We start from the raw sequence: 13,553 nt of genomic DNA, 5'->3' as shown, positions 1-13,553 counted from the left end.
ATGTCACCTAGAAATGTTAATATATGATTGGGCACTTTTGAAGGTAAAGGATATAAAACAATGATCTAAAATCAATGGTCAGGGACATAGGATATACAAATTTTCTCTGATATTCACCAAAAATTATTTTCAAATATTACCTTGAACACGCAGGCCTTGGCATTCAGAAAGAACAATTCAACGGTTGTCACCTCCTTCAGAAATGTTATACTTTCAATGTAAAACCTGTAAGAAGAAAGAAATATAAAACAAGTGATTTATGTGTATAGATGAAGTCTGCTCACAGCCCATAACTGGGAGAGGCATTCACAGTTGTTACAGTCGAAAAACTATTGTGGAACACAACCATTGTTCTGACAAAAGGTGTGCCTGAGAACAAAGAGCAAACACAAAATAAATACTAATACTATAGTATTCTTTATAATAATCCTTATGTTTTGTGTACAGGTCTCCTTTAACTACTTGACCTCCAGAAGGTTTTACCCGCTTCATGACCAGAGCATTTTTTGTTATTCAGCACTGTGCTACTTTAACTGGCAATTGCGCGATCATGCAACACTGTAGGCAAATTACATTTGTATCATTTTTTTCACACAAATACAGCTTTCTTTTTGTGGTATTTAAAGAGGAAGTAAACCCTCCTCTACAACTTGTACCTATAGGTAAGCCTATGATAAGGCTTACCTATAGGTACTGTAAATATCTCCTAAACTTGCACCGTTTATGAGATATTTACCTTGCATTCAGCCAGTGACGTCACTGGCGCATGCGCTCTGAAGGAACGGCCGCTCGTGCCGTTCCTTCAGAGTCCCGTGCCGTGACTGTCGGCTCTCGCGCGTGCGCGGGAGTGACGTCACCGCGGCTCCGGCCAATCAGATGGCCGGATGCCGCGATCCCGGAAGACGGACGACTGGACATGTCGCCCGTCATAGAGGTGAGTGAGCGGCACGGCGGGGGCTCATTCTAAGGTAAGTATTGCATAATGAGCTAGTATGCGATGCATACTAGCTCATTATGTCTTTCTCTTGCAGGGTGAAAAAAAAAAAAAAAATGAGAGTTTACAACCTCTTTAATCACCACTGGGTTTTTTTTATTTTTTGCTAAAAAAAATAAAAAAAAATATTACTTTTGTTTTAAATAAGCCAAGTTTTTCTTAATTTCTGTAATAAAATTTTGCAAAAAATAACCTTTCTTCATAAATTTAAGCCAAAATGTAGTCCGCTATATTTCTTTGAAAAAAAACAACCCAAATCAGCCTATATTTTTTAGTCTGTGCGAAAGCTATAGAGTCTACAAACTATGGTATATACAGTATATTTGAAAATGTATCAGTTCTGATGTACTGACTGTCTATCTCATTTCTTGAGGCCCTAAAATACCAGGACAATACAAATACACCTCAAATGGCCAATTATTGAAAAATAGACACCCCAAGTTGTTTAGTAGGTGTCATGGTGAGTTTTTTAAGTTGAAATTTTATTGTCACAATTTTTTGGAAAATGCAGAAATTAAATTAAATTTAAAAAAATGTTCACATTTTATTTTTACATACTGTCACCAGTGCAGTACAGCATCATCATGCTTGGTGGCAGTTTGTAAAAAAAAAAGAAAAAAGAAAAAAGTAAACATGTTTTTATTCAATTTTTTAAATATCTTTTCTTTTTTAGATTTTGGGAGTTTTTTTTTTTTTTTTCATACTGTTATCAGAGTAATTCAGTGTGACCATAGAAGCACTGTAGTACTCGGGGGGAGAGGGGGATGAGGGATTTTTTTATTTTTTACTTTTATACTATTATTGCTTATAGCAGTGATGATCACTGTTATAAGCAATAGTTTCTACTGTCATAAATGACTTCCAGTCATGACTGTGTTGCTTAATATTGTGATCTGTGATTGGCTACAGCCAATCACATGGTGCAAGGTGCTGTGATTGGCCCAGGTACCATGTGTTTGCTGTGGGCAAATCACAGCATCACAATAGTAAGCACAACAGTCATGAATAGAAGCCATTCATGACGGTTTTGTTTACATTGTAATCATGTGATCGCTATGGCCAATCATGAGGATCAGCAAGTGGGTAAAGTGCTAAGGAAGATAATAAATTAAAGGGACCCTGTCACCAGACCACACATTTCAACAACAACCTTTCTGTAAGATTATGTGAGCATTTAGGCTACATTCACACTGGCGATTTTGGCCGGTGCAAATTTGTAGCAGCCGGAGTCTGCTGATTCCTGCTGTGGCTCTGAGATGCGGCTGCAAGTATTCGCTGCTCTCCGCACAGCCAGCATTTACTTGTGATGATCACTCCTAGATGTAGTCCTAAAGAATATGTAAATCCAACATTTCATATTCCTAATATGTGCCTGCTGTACCATGTGCTTGTATGAGAAAGTATCCTGTTCTCTTTGTATTGCTTCCTTTGTGTGACATCCCTGATGTTCCTGCCAGTCCCTCTGCTTCCTATCAAAAACTGACCACACTAAGCGGGAGAACACACCATGGTCAATTCTCTAGTAGGAATTCAGCCTGCTCTTCTCCAATGATCAGACTTGTTCTGACATGCCCCCTTTGCACAGCCTTTCGCTGGGAAGCTCAGTGTGCTGCTGCTTCTCCTCCCCCAGCTCTTATCCAGCTGAGAACAGAGGGAATGTGATCACTTATAAAAAAGTAAAAAAAAATGTATTTATAATGTTTTTTTAAAATCTTACACACATGTTTTGCCTTTCATTTCTATATTAAACTGAATGGGTCATTTTACAAGGTGATCGTTTACAATCACGTTAGAGAGGATGAATCTTCGAAGTGGGTATGCAGATGGAAATAAAACACTTTCCTACAATGTACAAAACTAAAAAATAAAAATGTAGGTACACTTTAAATACACTTTCAAGAGGACCTACAGCCAGGTTCCAAAAAAGTAAAAGTCAGCTACAAAAACTGCATTTGAGAGAGGCCCAGAGTAAAGGAGAGAAGAGACATAGACGGAGGGCCGGCATGACAGGGGTTAAAGGGCTTTGGGATAAGGAGGGGATTTCAGCCCAGTATGATAAAAAATATAAGTGGTGGGACTTTTAATTAGTGTTTTGGTCAAGAAGGGGTGGGGCTACAGGGAGAGGTCAAGCTAGGGGCCTTATGAAGTCTTCAGTCAGAGGAAAGCTGCATTGGAGAATATTTCCCACCCTCCCTCCCATTTTCTTGTATTTTCTTGTTTTCTCTGACTTTTGGTTTTGGGGTCCACCGCCCTTGTTTTTGGTTTTTGTTTTAATAGAGGCTTTCTTCTTTTGAGGTGGTTCTTTGTCATGGCAGCGGGGTACAAGATTCTGGTAGGTTAGTATGGTGCAAACTCATACGTGGTAGGGACCCGTCTGAGGTACGGCTTCCAGATGGTGCCAAGTTATACTTGGTAGGGACCCGTCTGAGGTACGGCTCCCAGATGGTGCAAACTTATACTTGGTAGGGACCTGTCTGAGGTACGGCTCCCAAATGGTGAAAACTTATACTTGGTAGGGACCCGTCTGAGGTACGGCTCCCAGATGGTGCAAACTTATACTTGGTAGGGACCCGTCTGAGGTACGGCTCCCAGATGGTGCAAACTTATACTTGGTAGGGACCCGTCTGAGGTACGGCTCCCAGATGGTGCAAACTTATACTTGGTAGGGACCCGTCTGAGGTACGGCTTCCAGATGGTGCAAACTCATACTTGATAGGGACCCATCTGAGGTACGGCTCCCAGATGGTGCAAACTTATACTTGGTAGGGACCGTCTGAGGTACGGCTCCCAGATGGTGCAAACTTATAGTTGGTAGGGACCCGTCTGAGGTACGGCTTCCAGATGGTGCAAACTTATAGTTGGTAGGGACCCGTCTGAGGTACAGCTCCCAGATGGTGCAAACTTATACTTGGTAGGGACCCATCTGAGGCACGACTCCCAAATGGTGCAAACTTATACTTGGTAGGGACCCGTCTGAGGTACGGCTCCCAGATGGTGCAAACTTATACTTGGTAGGGACCCGTCTGAGGTACGGCTCCCAAATGGTGCAAACTTATACTTGGTAGGGACCCGTCTGAGGTACGGCTCCCAGAAGTTGGTATGTTGGTACCTGCGACTGGTTGTCCCCGAGCCGGTGCTGTGGCGGCTGGAGGCCTAATTAAGTTGGACACAGGTACCTCCTTCTTTGATGCCTACCGGGACCTTGAGGCTCCAGTAAAAAACTGGGTTTAACGTATTATTTACCTGTTATGTTTACATTTTTGTTAATAAAAGGCTGCTATGGCCATTTAACTCCAACCTGTGGTCATGTGGTTATTTATAATGAAGGAGGAGAGTGATGGTCAGAGCAGAATGGTGACAAATCATCTTTAATCGTCTAGTCATGTCTTGTTTCTTTAATATCTGCATGGAGTTCAGCTTTAAGAAAACAAAAAGAAGCCACAATACCAGGCCATTTCTACCATAAACGGAATGCCGGGTTTTATGCATTGCGTATATACAGCTCCCTTGTCCTAACAACATTACATCAATGGCGGAACTGACAGCATTAAGCCAATGTTCTATAGAGATAAGTGCAAGGCTATGATCAGTGACAACGTTTGTGGTCCACTACTGTAGATTAGAGGATGAGTCTCGCTTTTCTGTTACCGAATGGATTAATTAAAGCAAAACAAGTAACAGAATCCCCATATGGTACAGACAGATAAGATTAACCCTGCGGATTTCATGTCATGCTAAAGAGAACTAGGGGATACGTTAGCATAATGTGTCATTGTTATTTAGATGTGTAAGGCTGTTGTCATTATGCGGATCATTCATGAATAAGGCGCTCCCAGAAAATACTGTATTTTTATGTATGCTTATGACATTTTACTGATGGTGTGACACATTTTTGGGGTCAGCTACGCCATTTTATGTTATTGGTATCACTAATGTTGGGTATTGGAGTGGCAGGAGTTGGAGAGGAAAAAATGGTATGGATCAATTGATGTTATATAAACTGCCATTTATCCAGATATTGTAAATGTCCAAAAATAAAGACGTGAAGCACTTGACTTACATCTTTTATCTATTAAAACAGAAGATGTTGGTTGGGCTTGCCAACTAAACCTTGATGGCTCTACACTAATGCAGGGGCCTTCTCAAGGGGTAATGGCCTCCCAAATTGAAAACTCCAAATTAAATTGATAGAAGGAGCCTCAGAAGAGCGTCTTAAGAATCCATAATAATTTATTGTAGATTATAACAAGAAGAGAAAAGACACCAATGGGTTTCAGGGCCAACAATCCTCCTTCATCAAGGTTCAGAAATGAGTATGACAATGCTTCCTACAAGACTCTGATAGCGGAACTTCACCCAAAAGGAGAAGTTCTGCTCTCGCTCCTCCTCCCTCCCCCACTCCTCCTTTACATTTGGCATGGCACAACATTTTTTTTGGGGGGGGGGGGGGGGGAGTACCTGGTTTTGGGACCGCTGAGTGTCTGTTTTTGTAGCTGATGACTGTTAATTTTTCAATTTATGACTGAACAACCGCTTTAAGGCTCATAAGAACCTGCACAATTATCTCTAGCACAAGTCTACCATGACTGTAAAAGAATAATTACCAGGAGTCCTGGAGGAAGCATTGTCATATTCATTGAAGGGGATTGCTGGCCCCTCCATCACATTGGCTACCGTTGTTTTTCCTGTTATAATCTACAATAAATGATTATGGATTTCAAAGATGTCTGCCGCTCTTTCTGTCAGTATCATTTACCCAGATATGACCAACCATGTGACATTCGTTCCATGCATGGTATGCATCTGATGCCCATTGTTGGAGTTGTGGCATTGAATGGTCAGATCCCCACATGTATGACTCGCCGAATGTAGGCAACTCAGAGACATTGTTGTAGCCTAACAGTCTTGTTGCATACTGTAACACTACAAGGTAACCCTCCTTCTCTGGGGTAGCCCACATACAGCTTCCACATTCTCATCCCAAGTTTCCCAGGAGCCTGTGTCCAATCAGAAGGTTAACCTTTGCAAAAAATAAATAACTGGAATTAGCTGACGGACTTCCTTTGAGTGGGTTCAATAGGAGCTATCATATACATATCCATTGCACACCAAGCTGGAACACCACAAAGGTGGGGTGCTTGAAACAACTAGTGGATCACGCCACAGCAGACAGAAGAAAATATGTCGCCAGCACACCTCAATCTTCTTGCAGTAAAACCACCTTTACTGTCATTCATCCAGCATGTCATACAGAAAAAGTGGGACATTTTAGTACCACCAGGGGTATCTTCATCAGGAAGTTGTCACATGGAAACCCAAGATATGACCAGCAGAGCCTCCTACACCTAACCCCCTGATTACATCACCAATGTAATGAATTAATCAGAAGAAGGAGTGAGAGGGATATACTTCTGACTCCTGTGAAGCCAGAAGAACAGGCGAGGGGTTTTACCTTGGCAGGACCAGATTTTCATCACTGGAGCCTTTACCTGTACGCCAAAAGCCTAAGTTTAGGTAAATTTAAAAAAAAAATCAGCACAAAGGACAGTACTTATATTTAATGAGAAGTGTCCCTTGTGCTGGTGCCGCATGTGCTAGTTGAAATATTCTGTCCGCTGCCACTGGACCTGGTATAGGCACTTGTCAAGAATACCAACTATGCCCGCCATTTCCTCCCCCTTCCTTCCTTGAAAGAAGCTGTACTATAGCTTCCAGCAATGAAGAGCATTCTTTAGAAAAGGAGGACATTTTATTTATCTGCCGGTCTTCTATTCATAGAGTTGGGATTTTACTTTGTCCCTGTTTATCTAATGCCCCGTACACACGTACCGATTGTCGGCCGTAAAGATTCGGCCGACGACCGATCGGCCGATTGTAGGCTTGTTAGTATGATGCTTCCGACAGCCGACAGCGCATTTTCGGCCGAACAGAATCTGTCGTGCAAGCATTAAAATTTTTGTTGGCCAACACCAGAACGGCCGATTGTTCGCCAGTCAGTACAGATTTCGGCCGACAGACAGCAGATTTGCAAGACTGGGCATGCTCAGAAAAGAAAAAAGACAAGGAAAGTTAACCATCACATGACATCACTTCTGCAGTCGGCTGTTGTTGGCCGACAATATTCGTGTGCAGTCTTTTGCACTTTTCAACAGACAAGACAGCCCTCGGACAAAAGACGGCCGATCGTTCGGCCGACGATCGGTACCTGTGTACGGGGCTTTAGTCTGAAACCTGTCCCCAGTTGTCCTCTTTTGCCCCTATTAAGTAATCATTTTTGTTGGGTAGAATTTTTTGATTTTTTCTAAAGGTCCACTGACTTCTACATTTTCCAGGACAGGGACTCCGAAAGTGTTGGTGTTAAAGGATCAGCATGATGGCCAGAAAGTTATTATTTTTAAAAGGATAAGCTAGGAGAACCTCCATGTTTTTCTCAGGACCAGTTTCCTTTAAGAAAAGATGTAACATTTTTGTGAATAGTAAAACCCCGGTGAACAACATACTCCAATTATGGGTTATAATGCTGATATCAGACAACAATTTTATTGTAAGACATGTAAATTGAGTCCCCTCCATTCCTTCTGCGGCAGAGAGAAATTCCATTTAGCGATAAATTGGTTTTCTATTACATTTCAGACAACCGCGTGCGACAGCCGTGACATGTATATACCCATATCAACCTATACTCTGAACTCTCTCTAGGATGCTGGCTTAAGGCAAAACACTAGTATATACCTTTACAAAAAAATTAACTGCTTAAAGGAAAAAAATAAATGAAAAAAAAAGAAGAAAATAAAATATTTAAAATAAAAAATGAGAAAAACAAGATAAAAAACTACAATTTTTGAACTAGCACTATAACGGGTGTCCCATACACATTTAATTCAAATCTGTCTTTTTTTTATAGAACATAGATCAACAAATAATTTCTGTCTGTGACTGCTTAGACCTACACCTACATGTAACTATTGTAGATAGATAAAGATCAATTAAAAAAAATAAAAAAATAAAAAATATCAAAATATAATACAAATAAGAAACAAAAAAAAAAAATAAGGAAAAGAAAAAAATAGGAAAAACTAGCATTATAATGGTTTTCCCATACATATTTTAATTAAAATCTGTGTTTTTGTTTTATAGGAAACAGATTAACATATTTTTTTCTGGGACTGCTTAGGTGTAAACCTCCATCTAAGGTTTTGTGTACACTTACGGCTGGGGAACAGTAAAAATGCACAACTGTCGCTGGGTCCAAACCCCCAGAACATCCTGCTCAAATACCCAGTCAGCGTCCCTGCTACCACAGCTGCGCTGCTCAGTAACCGCAATCAGAGCTGTCCCTAAGTGCACGGCGGCTGCAAGCATCCACCGCTGCCACCACCCACTGTTCTCAGCACTAGGGTTTGGTTGCTAGGACCACCCATGTCCTAGCAACCAATCACATGTTTTCCCCTTCCCAGGCCCAAGCATTCAGAGGAGGAAGTACCTCCTCCAAACCTATTCGGTTCCAGTGCCCAGCCTTCAAGCTTCCATCTGTCCTGCAACTAACTTCTGCAATGATAAGGAATGGATCCTGATGTAAGCTGGGGTCTTCACAATACTCCATCCTCCCCTCCCACTACCCCAACTATTAAACCTCTCCTTACCCCACTCGGCTCCTCCCTTCAAAATTGGGGGACCTTATTGAAAGGGAATGGGCTCTACGGACTATGATGTAAGGGGATTTTGTAAGGTCGCGTTAGGGACCCTGATGTAAGGGGGCTTTAGGTATCCTAATTTAAGGGGGGCTCTGGGGACCCTGATGTGACTTCGGGGATCCTAATGAAAGGGGGATTCTGATGTAGGGGGGGAACTCTGGGGTCCCTGATTTAAGGAGGGGGGACTCTGGGGACACTGATTTAGGAAGGGGAGCTCTGGGAAACCTTGATGTAAGGGGGACTTTAGGATCCTAATGTAAGGGGAAACAAAGTGGGGTCTCTGATTTATAGGGCAAACTCTGGGGATCTTGATTTAGGAGGGGGAACTCTGGAGACACTGATTTAAGGAGAGGGGACTCTTAGAACCCTGATGTAAGGTGGGGGGGGGATAACTCTGGGGACACTGATGAAAGGAGGGAGGACTTTGGGGACCCTAATGCAAGAGGGGGAACTTTGGGGACCTTAATGAAAGGGGTAAACTCTGATGTAAGGGGGTCAGGTCTGGGGGGCCCAGGCCTAAAGGTGCATAAGGGGCCCCAACATTTCTGATGGCTGCCCTGTTCCCCACACACATACAGCTGCTAGATTGGATGATGTTATCTGGAAACGAAGCCGTCTGCTGAAAACTCCTGCTAGAAGAGGTATTAAGCCAATGAGTTGCCATGCAAGCCATGCTTTGTGCAACATCACTTCCTCCCAGCTCCCCAATCAGTCTCCAACTAACGTTTGCAAGGAGATGAGAAAGTAGCCCAGCACGGGCTGCATTTGCAGCCTTTATATTTTTTTTTTGGAGGGGGGGGGGGTCAAATAGCTGGTCTTGCCTAGGGTGCAAAATAGTCAAGCACCCGCCCTGACTACTGTATATACAGTATATATAGGCAGTTATATAGAAATCTTGAACTTTTTTAGTTAAGGAAAGCCCTGCCCTTTGCCATCTCATGAGCCTGACTGTTCATTAATGAGGTCATCGGTCACATTAAAAATATGGAGAATTGGGAGCTGAGAAGAGATAGAACCAAACCCTACTTTCCAAGGAAAAGTCAAGAATTGCACATAACTTCAGCTACCTAACTCTGCATCTGTTGATCATTTTGGTATAAATTTTTCATTAAAAGAACCTCAGCTTACATGTTTAATTCTTATGCTTAGATACAGTTAGATCTTGAGTCTTACCAAAGGTGACCTACGTTTAATTAGCATGAAACATCTTCAAGCCACCTCTTGGAAATAAGGACAATTAGCATCCACCTCCATTTTTCACTGGGCAGAAGAGATTGTATATTTCTATTGTTCGCTGTCACAAATGGTTAAATCGGAGTGAGCGTTCATTGTGTCGTGTTTGTGTGTATGATAATTCAATCTCTAGGAGACCCTGCGGTCAAATGTGCGAGAAACTGAAGCTGTTTCTCCCACAGGCTCTGTTATTATCATCTAACCAGTGCAAAAGTGTAAAGATGTAAGCAATATGAAATAATGAACAGTCGCCTTTCTTGTCTGCGGTCGGGTTGTGAAAGGTCAGCGCGGTGTCAGTTTCACGCTCAGAAACGGCTGCGGGGCAGCAAACAGGCAGATTCTTGCAGCTTGTTATGAAGTCGATCCCGCAGACGTACTGGAGATAAAGCTCCAAACTGAGGAGGGTTTGTGTCTTATGGGGCGCATGTTTCCATGGTAACGTAGGGCTTCAAACCGGAAACAGATGCATTAGCGCATCGATAGAAATCTACGCAAAATGAAACCTGAGGACCCGGACAGGCCCCAAGATGCACAAAGACACAAGAGCAGAGTGTCATGGTTCAATGTTTAGCCCGATTGGTCATCGTTGGGGATAAATGACATTTGATAGACAGTAAGGAAGCGCTATGTCACCTCTTCACTACTTTTTTTAACCCCTAAAAATCCACACCACCAGTGCCGCAACCATGGCATGCTGTTGCTGGGTAGTTGTGGCCATGGCTCTTTTCACTTACATGGGTTGCATTTGGCGAGTGGTACTTCCTGCTGAATGGGACAAGGGGATCATTTTTGCCATGTTGTGATGCCAAGCACTGTGGCTCTAGCATGTGTACATCCCCGTCCGCTGTCTTTGTGGCTTAAAGGGGAGCAGTTGGATGTGGTAAAAACACTGCTTAAGGCCCCTTTCACACTTGTGCGACTTGTCCTGCAACTTGGGACTGCAAAGTCGCATGACAAGTCATACTCCATGATTTCCAATGAGTACCATTCATATCTGTGTGACTTCAAGTTGCAGCGACTTCAAAGTAGTCCCTGCACTACTTTGGTCAGACTTTGATGAGACTTGAGGTCCATAGACCTCAAGATTACACAGGCATTGCTTCAAGTCACAGCAAAGTCACACAAGTGTGAAAGGGACCTTAAGCGTAACCCCACCCAAAAGGGGAAATTCCGCTTTTCCATTTCCTCCCCCCCTCCTCTATCACGTTTGGCTACACTTATTTTTTTGGGGGAGCAGGTACTTGTATTTGACAGGTACTGTAACGGATCAACTGACACCACGACTGGGTACCTCCGTTGACGGATGCTCCTAGTGCTTCCCAAGGGCTCCAAGCACTCCACCAGACACCATAACCACCACAGACCCCACGCACGGCCGCAGCTTGGTTGGGGTCTCGCCATCTCCTACCTACCCTGGACCTACGACAAGGCTCCAGGTTCCAGTGGGTGAACCTCTCTTTCCCCAGAGGTGAAGCAGGCACAGGAACAAGCTCTTACAAGAGCTTAGTGATGATTCAAGGGAGTATGAAGAGCATAGCATTCCCTTGTAGCAGATTCCCCCAATAAGAGACAGGACTCTAGATTGAGAGTGAAATAGAACTCTTTATTGAACAGTCACACAGAATTTATATACAGCATGGACCTCCCCCTCCTGATCATGTTACCACACATAGGTCAGGGGTTGCCTGATTACATTATCATATGCAGATGAAATTGTATACAGAAACAGAATCAATCCGAACTAATTATCTAGCTGTCTGGAGGGAATACACATCCCACCTCATTACACAAACAATAGGAAGAGCCTGTCTGACATTGAAGTTCAATACACATTAGCATAAGTGTAAATACAGACCCCATTTGAAGCAATCAAACCATTAAGTATCTGTCTTTCACTCCCAGTGACGGTTAATACCGTTACAGGTACCGGCTCCCACTTCCTCTTGAATCGCCTAGGCAATCCGAGTAGAAGTATGCCCCCCCCCCCTTTGTGCCCACAGCCTCTTGGGACATGTCACAGGTCCAAGGAGGCTGCAGGACCACTCAAAATCATCTTTTCATGTGCAGTGGGAAGCTGGCTGCGAAGCCACAAGGAGTCACAGCTTGATTTCTGCAGTAAACCTGCTGCCACCGGGAACGTAAAGATCGGTGAAGAACCAGCCTGGCTGAGGATGGCTCTAGATCTCTTGCCAGGTAAGTGTCCTGTTATTAAAAGTCAGCAGCTACAGTATTTTTCACACAATCATGAATATCCTATTTGAAGAGTTAGTTTGCCTTTTCAGAAAAAAATGAAAAGTTGAACTAACACTGTACACCCCCCCCCCCCCTGTACTTACCCGAGTGGGTGATGAGCTGTCAGTGCCCGCACAGCCTGTGTAGTGGTCCAGGGATTTTAAATCTCCGCTGTTCCCTCCCTACATTCCAGCACAATCAGAGCGATGCTCTTTGATGGTGCTGACCAATCAGAACCACTCTGTAGCGTCCTGGAAGCGCTGCACACAGAAGAGGGAGAAGAGCAGGGATTTCCAATCCCCAAACTGCTACCCAGGCTGTGTGGGCACTGAGAGCTCAGCATCCCTAGGGGTAAGTATTAGGGTTTTACTGATATCGTTATTGGTGTCGATACTAAGTCTTTGTGCGAGTACTTGTACTGGTACAAATGCTCCGATACCCAATCAATACTTTTGCAGTGCGATTTGAGCCCATGCAAAATAAAAAGGCTCAAATCGCACTGCAAACAATCGCATGTGATTTGAACAGGAATGGTGTGTCAATTCTATCTTAATCAGCCGATTTCCCGCACCTCTCCTGTGTAAACCCAGGCTTGTTATAGTGACTAAGTGCCGGTTCACACATATGGGATGGAGGAACCCAACAAACCCACTGCAGGTTCCCGCATCGTATTAAAATCGCAGGCAGTTCACACTACCATATGCTAATCGCTGTGGGTGTCAATACAGAGTTAATGACACCCCCAGATCAGTTCACATATCGCAGTGCGAACTATCAATTCGGACATGAATCAGATTGCATAGGTGTGAACCACCATGCGATTCGATTCTGCTGCGGACCCAAAAAAGGGTCCTGTGCATGTTATGTCCGAATGTGATGCGAATTCAGCCATACAATCTGCATGCGATTCGGACAGAAATCGCACCGCATTCCTGTTTAAAGAGCACGTGGTGCTTTACATTGTGATTGGATCCCTGTGTACAGTCTTAGTTCACCTTTACATTTTTTCTGTAATAATTGACTAACGCTTTAACTGAATGCTTTTACCAAAACTTTCCTTTTTATTATATTATACATGATATCATGATGATGTATGGCTTGCTCTGTCGAATATAAGAAGTACTGGGTGCAACATAAAAATATTCAACCCTAAGAGAAAATACCTTAAGATCTTTCGATTTTTCCCCATTCTCAGAGCAGCCACACAATTATACATTGTGCAAAAAAAAAAGCAGAAGCCCCCGTTCACATTGGAGTGGCTTGTCATGCGATTTAACAGGTCAAATCACATGACAAGACCCAGCCTATTGCCAGCAATCACTCTGTTCAAATCGGTGCGACGCCAACTTTGCCGTGCCATACGGATTTGAAAAAGTAGTTCCTGCACTACTTTTGGCGAT

The 13,553-nt window shown here is 43.2% G+C and overlaps 1 protein-coding gene across 1 annotated transcript in view; it reads right to left on the bottom strand.

Annotated features, from left to right (window-relative positions):
- FRMD4B (FERM domain containing 4B) overlaps positions 1-13,553 on the bottom strand; it is a 293,986-nt gene that overhangs the window by 215,125 nt on the left and 65,308 nt on the right. Inside the window, exon 5 of the mRNA XM_082264943.1 lies at positions 141-225. Coding sequence (XP_082121069.1) covers positions 141-225 — 85 coding nt within the window. The remainder of the gene's footprint in view (positions 1-140; positions 226-13,553) is intronic.

This window comes from Pelophylax lessonae, assembly GCF_965119305.1.
Source record: "Pelophylax lessonae genome assembly, chromosome: 8".
Lineage (NCBI taxonomy): Eukaryota > Metazoa > Chordata > Amphibia > Anura > Ranidae > Pelophylax > Pelophylax lessonae.
The sequence above is the reverse complement of the archived record's forward strand: the minus strand, read 5'-3'. Positions and strand labels throughout refer to the sequence as shown.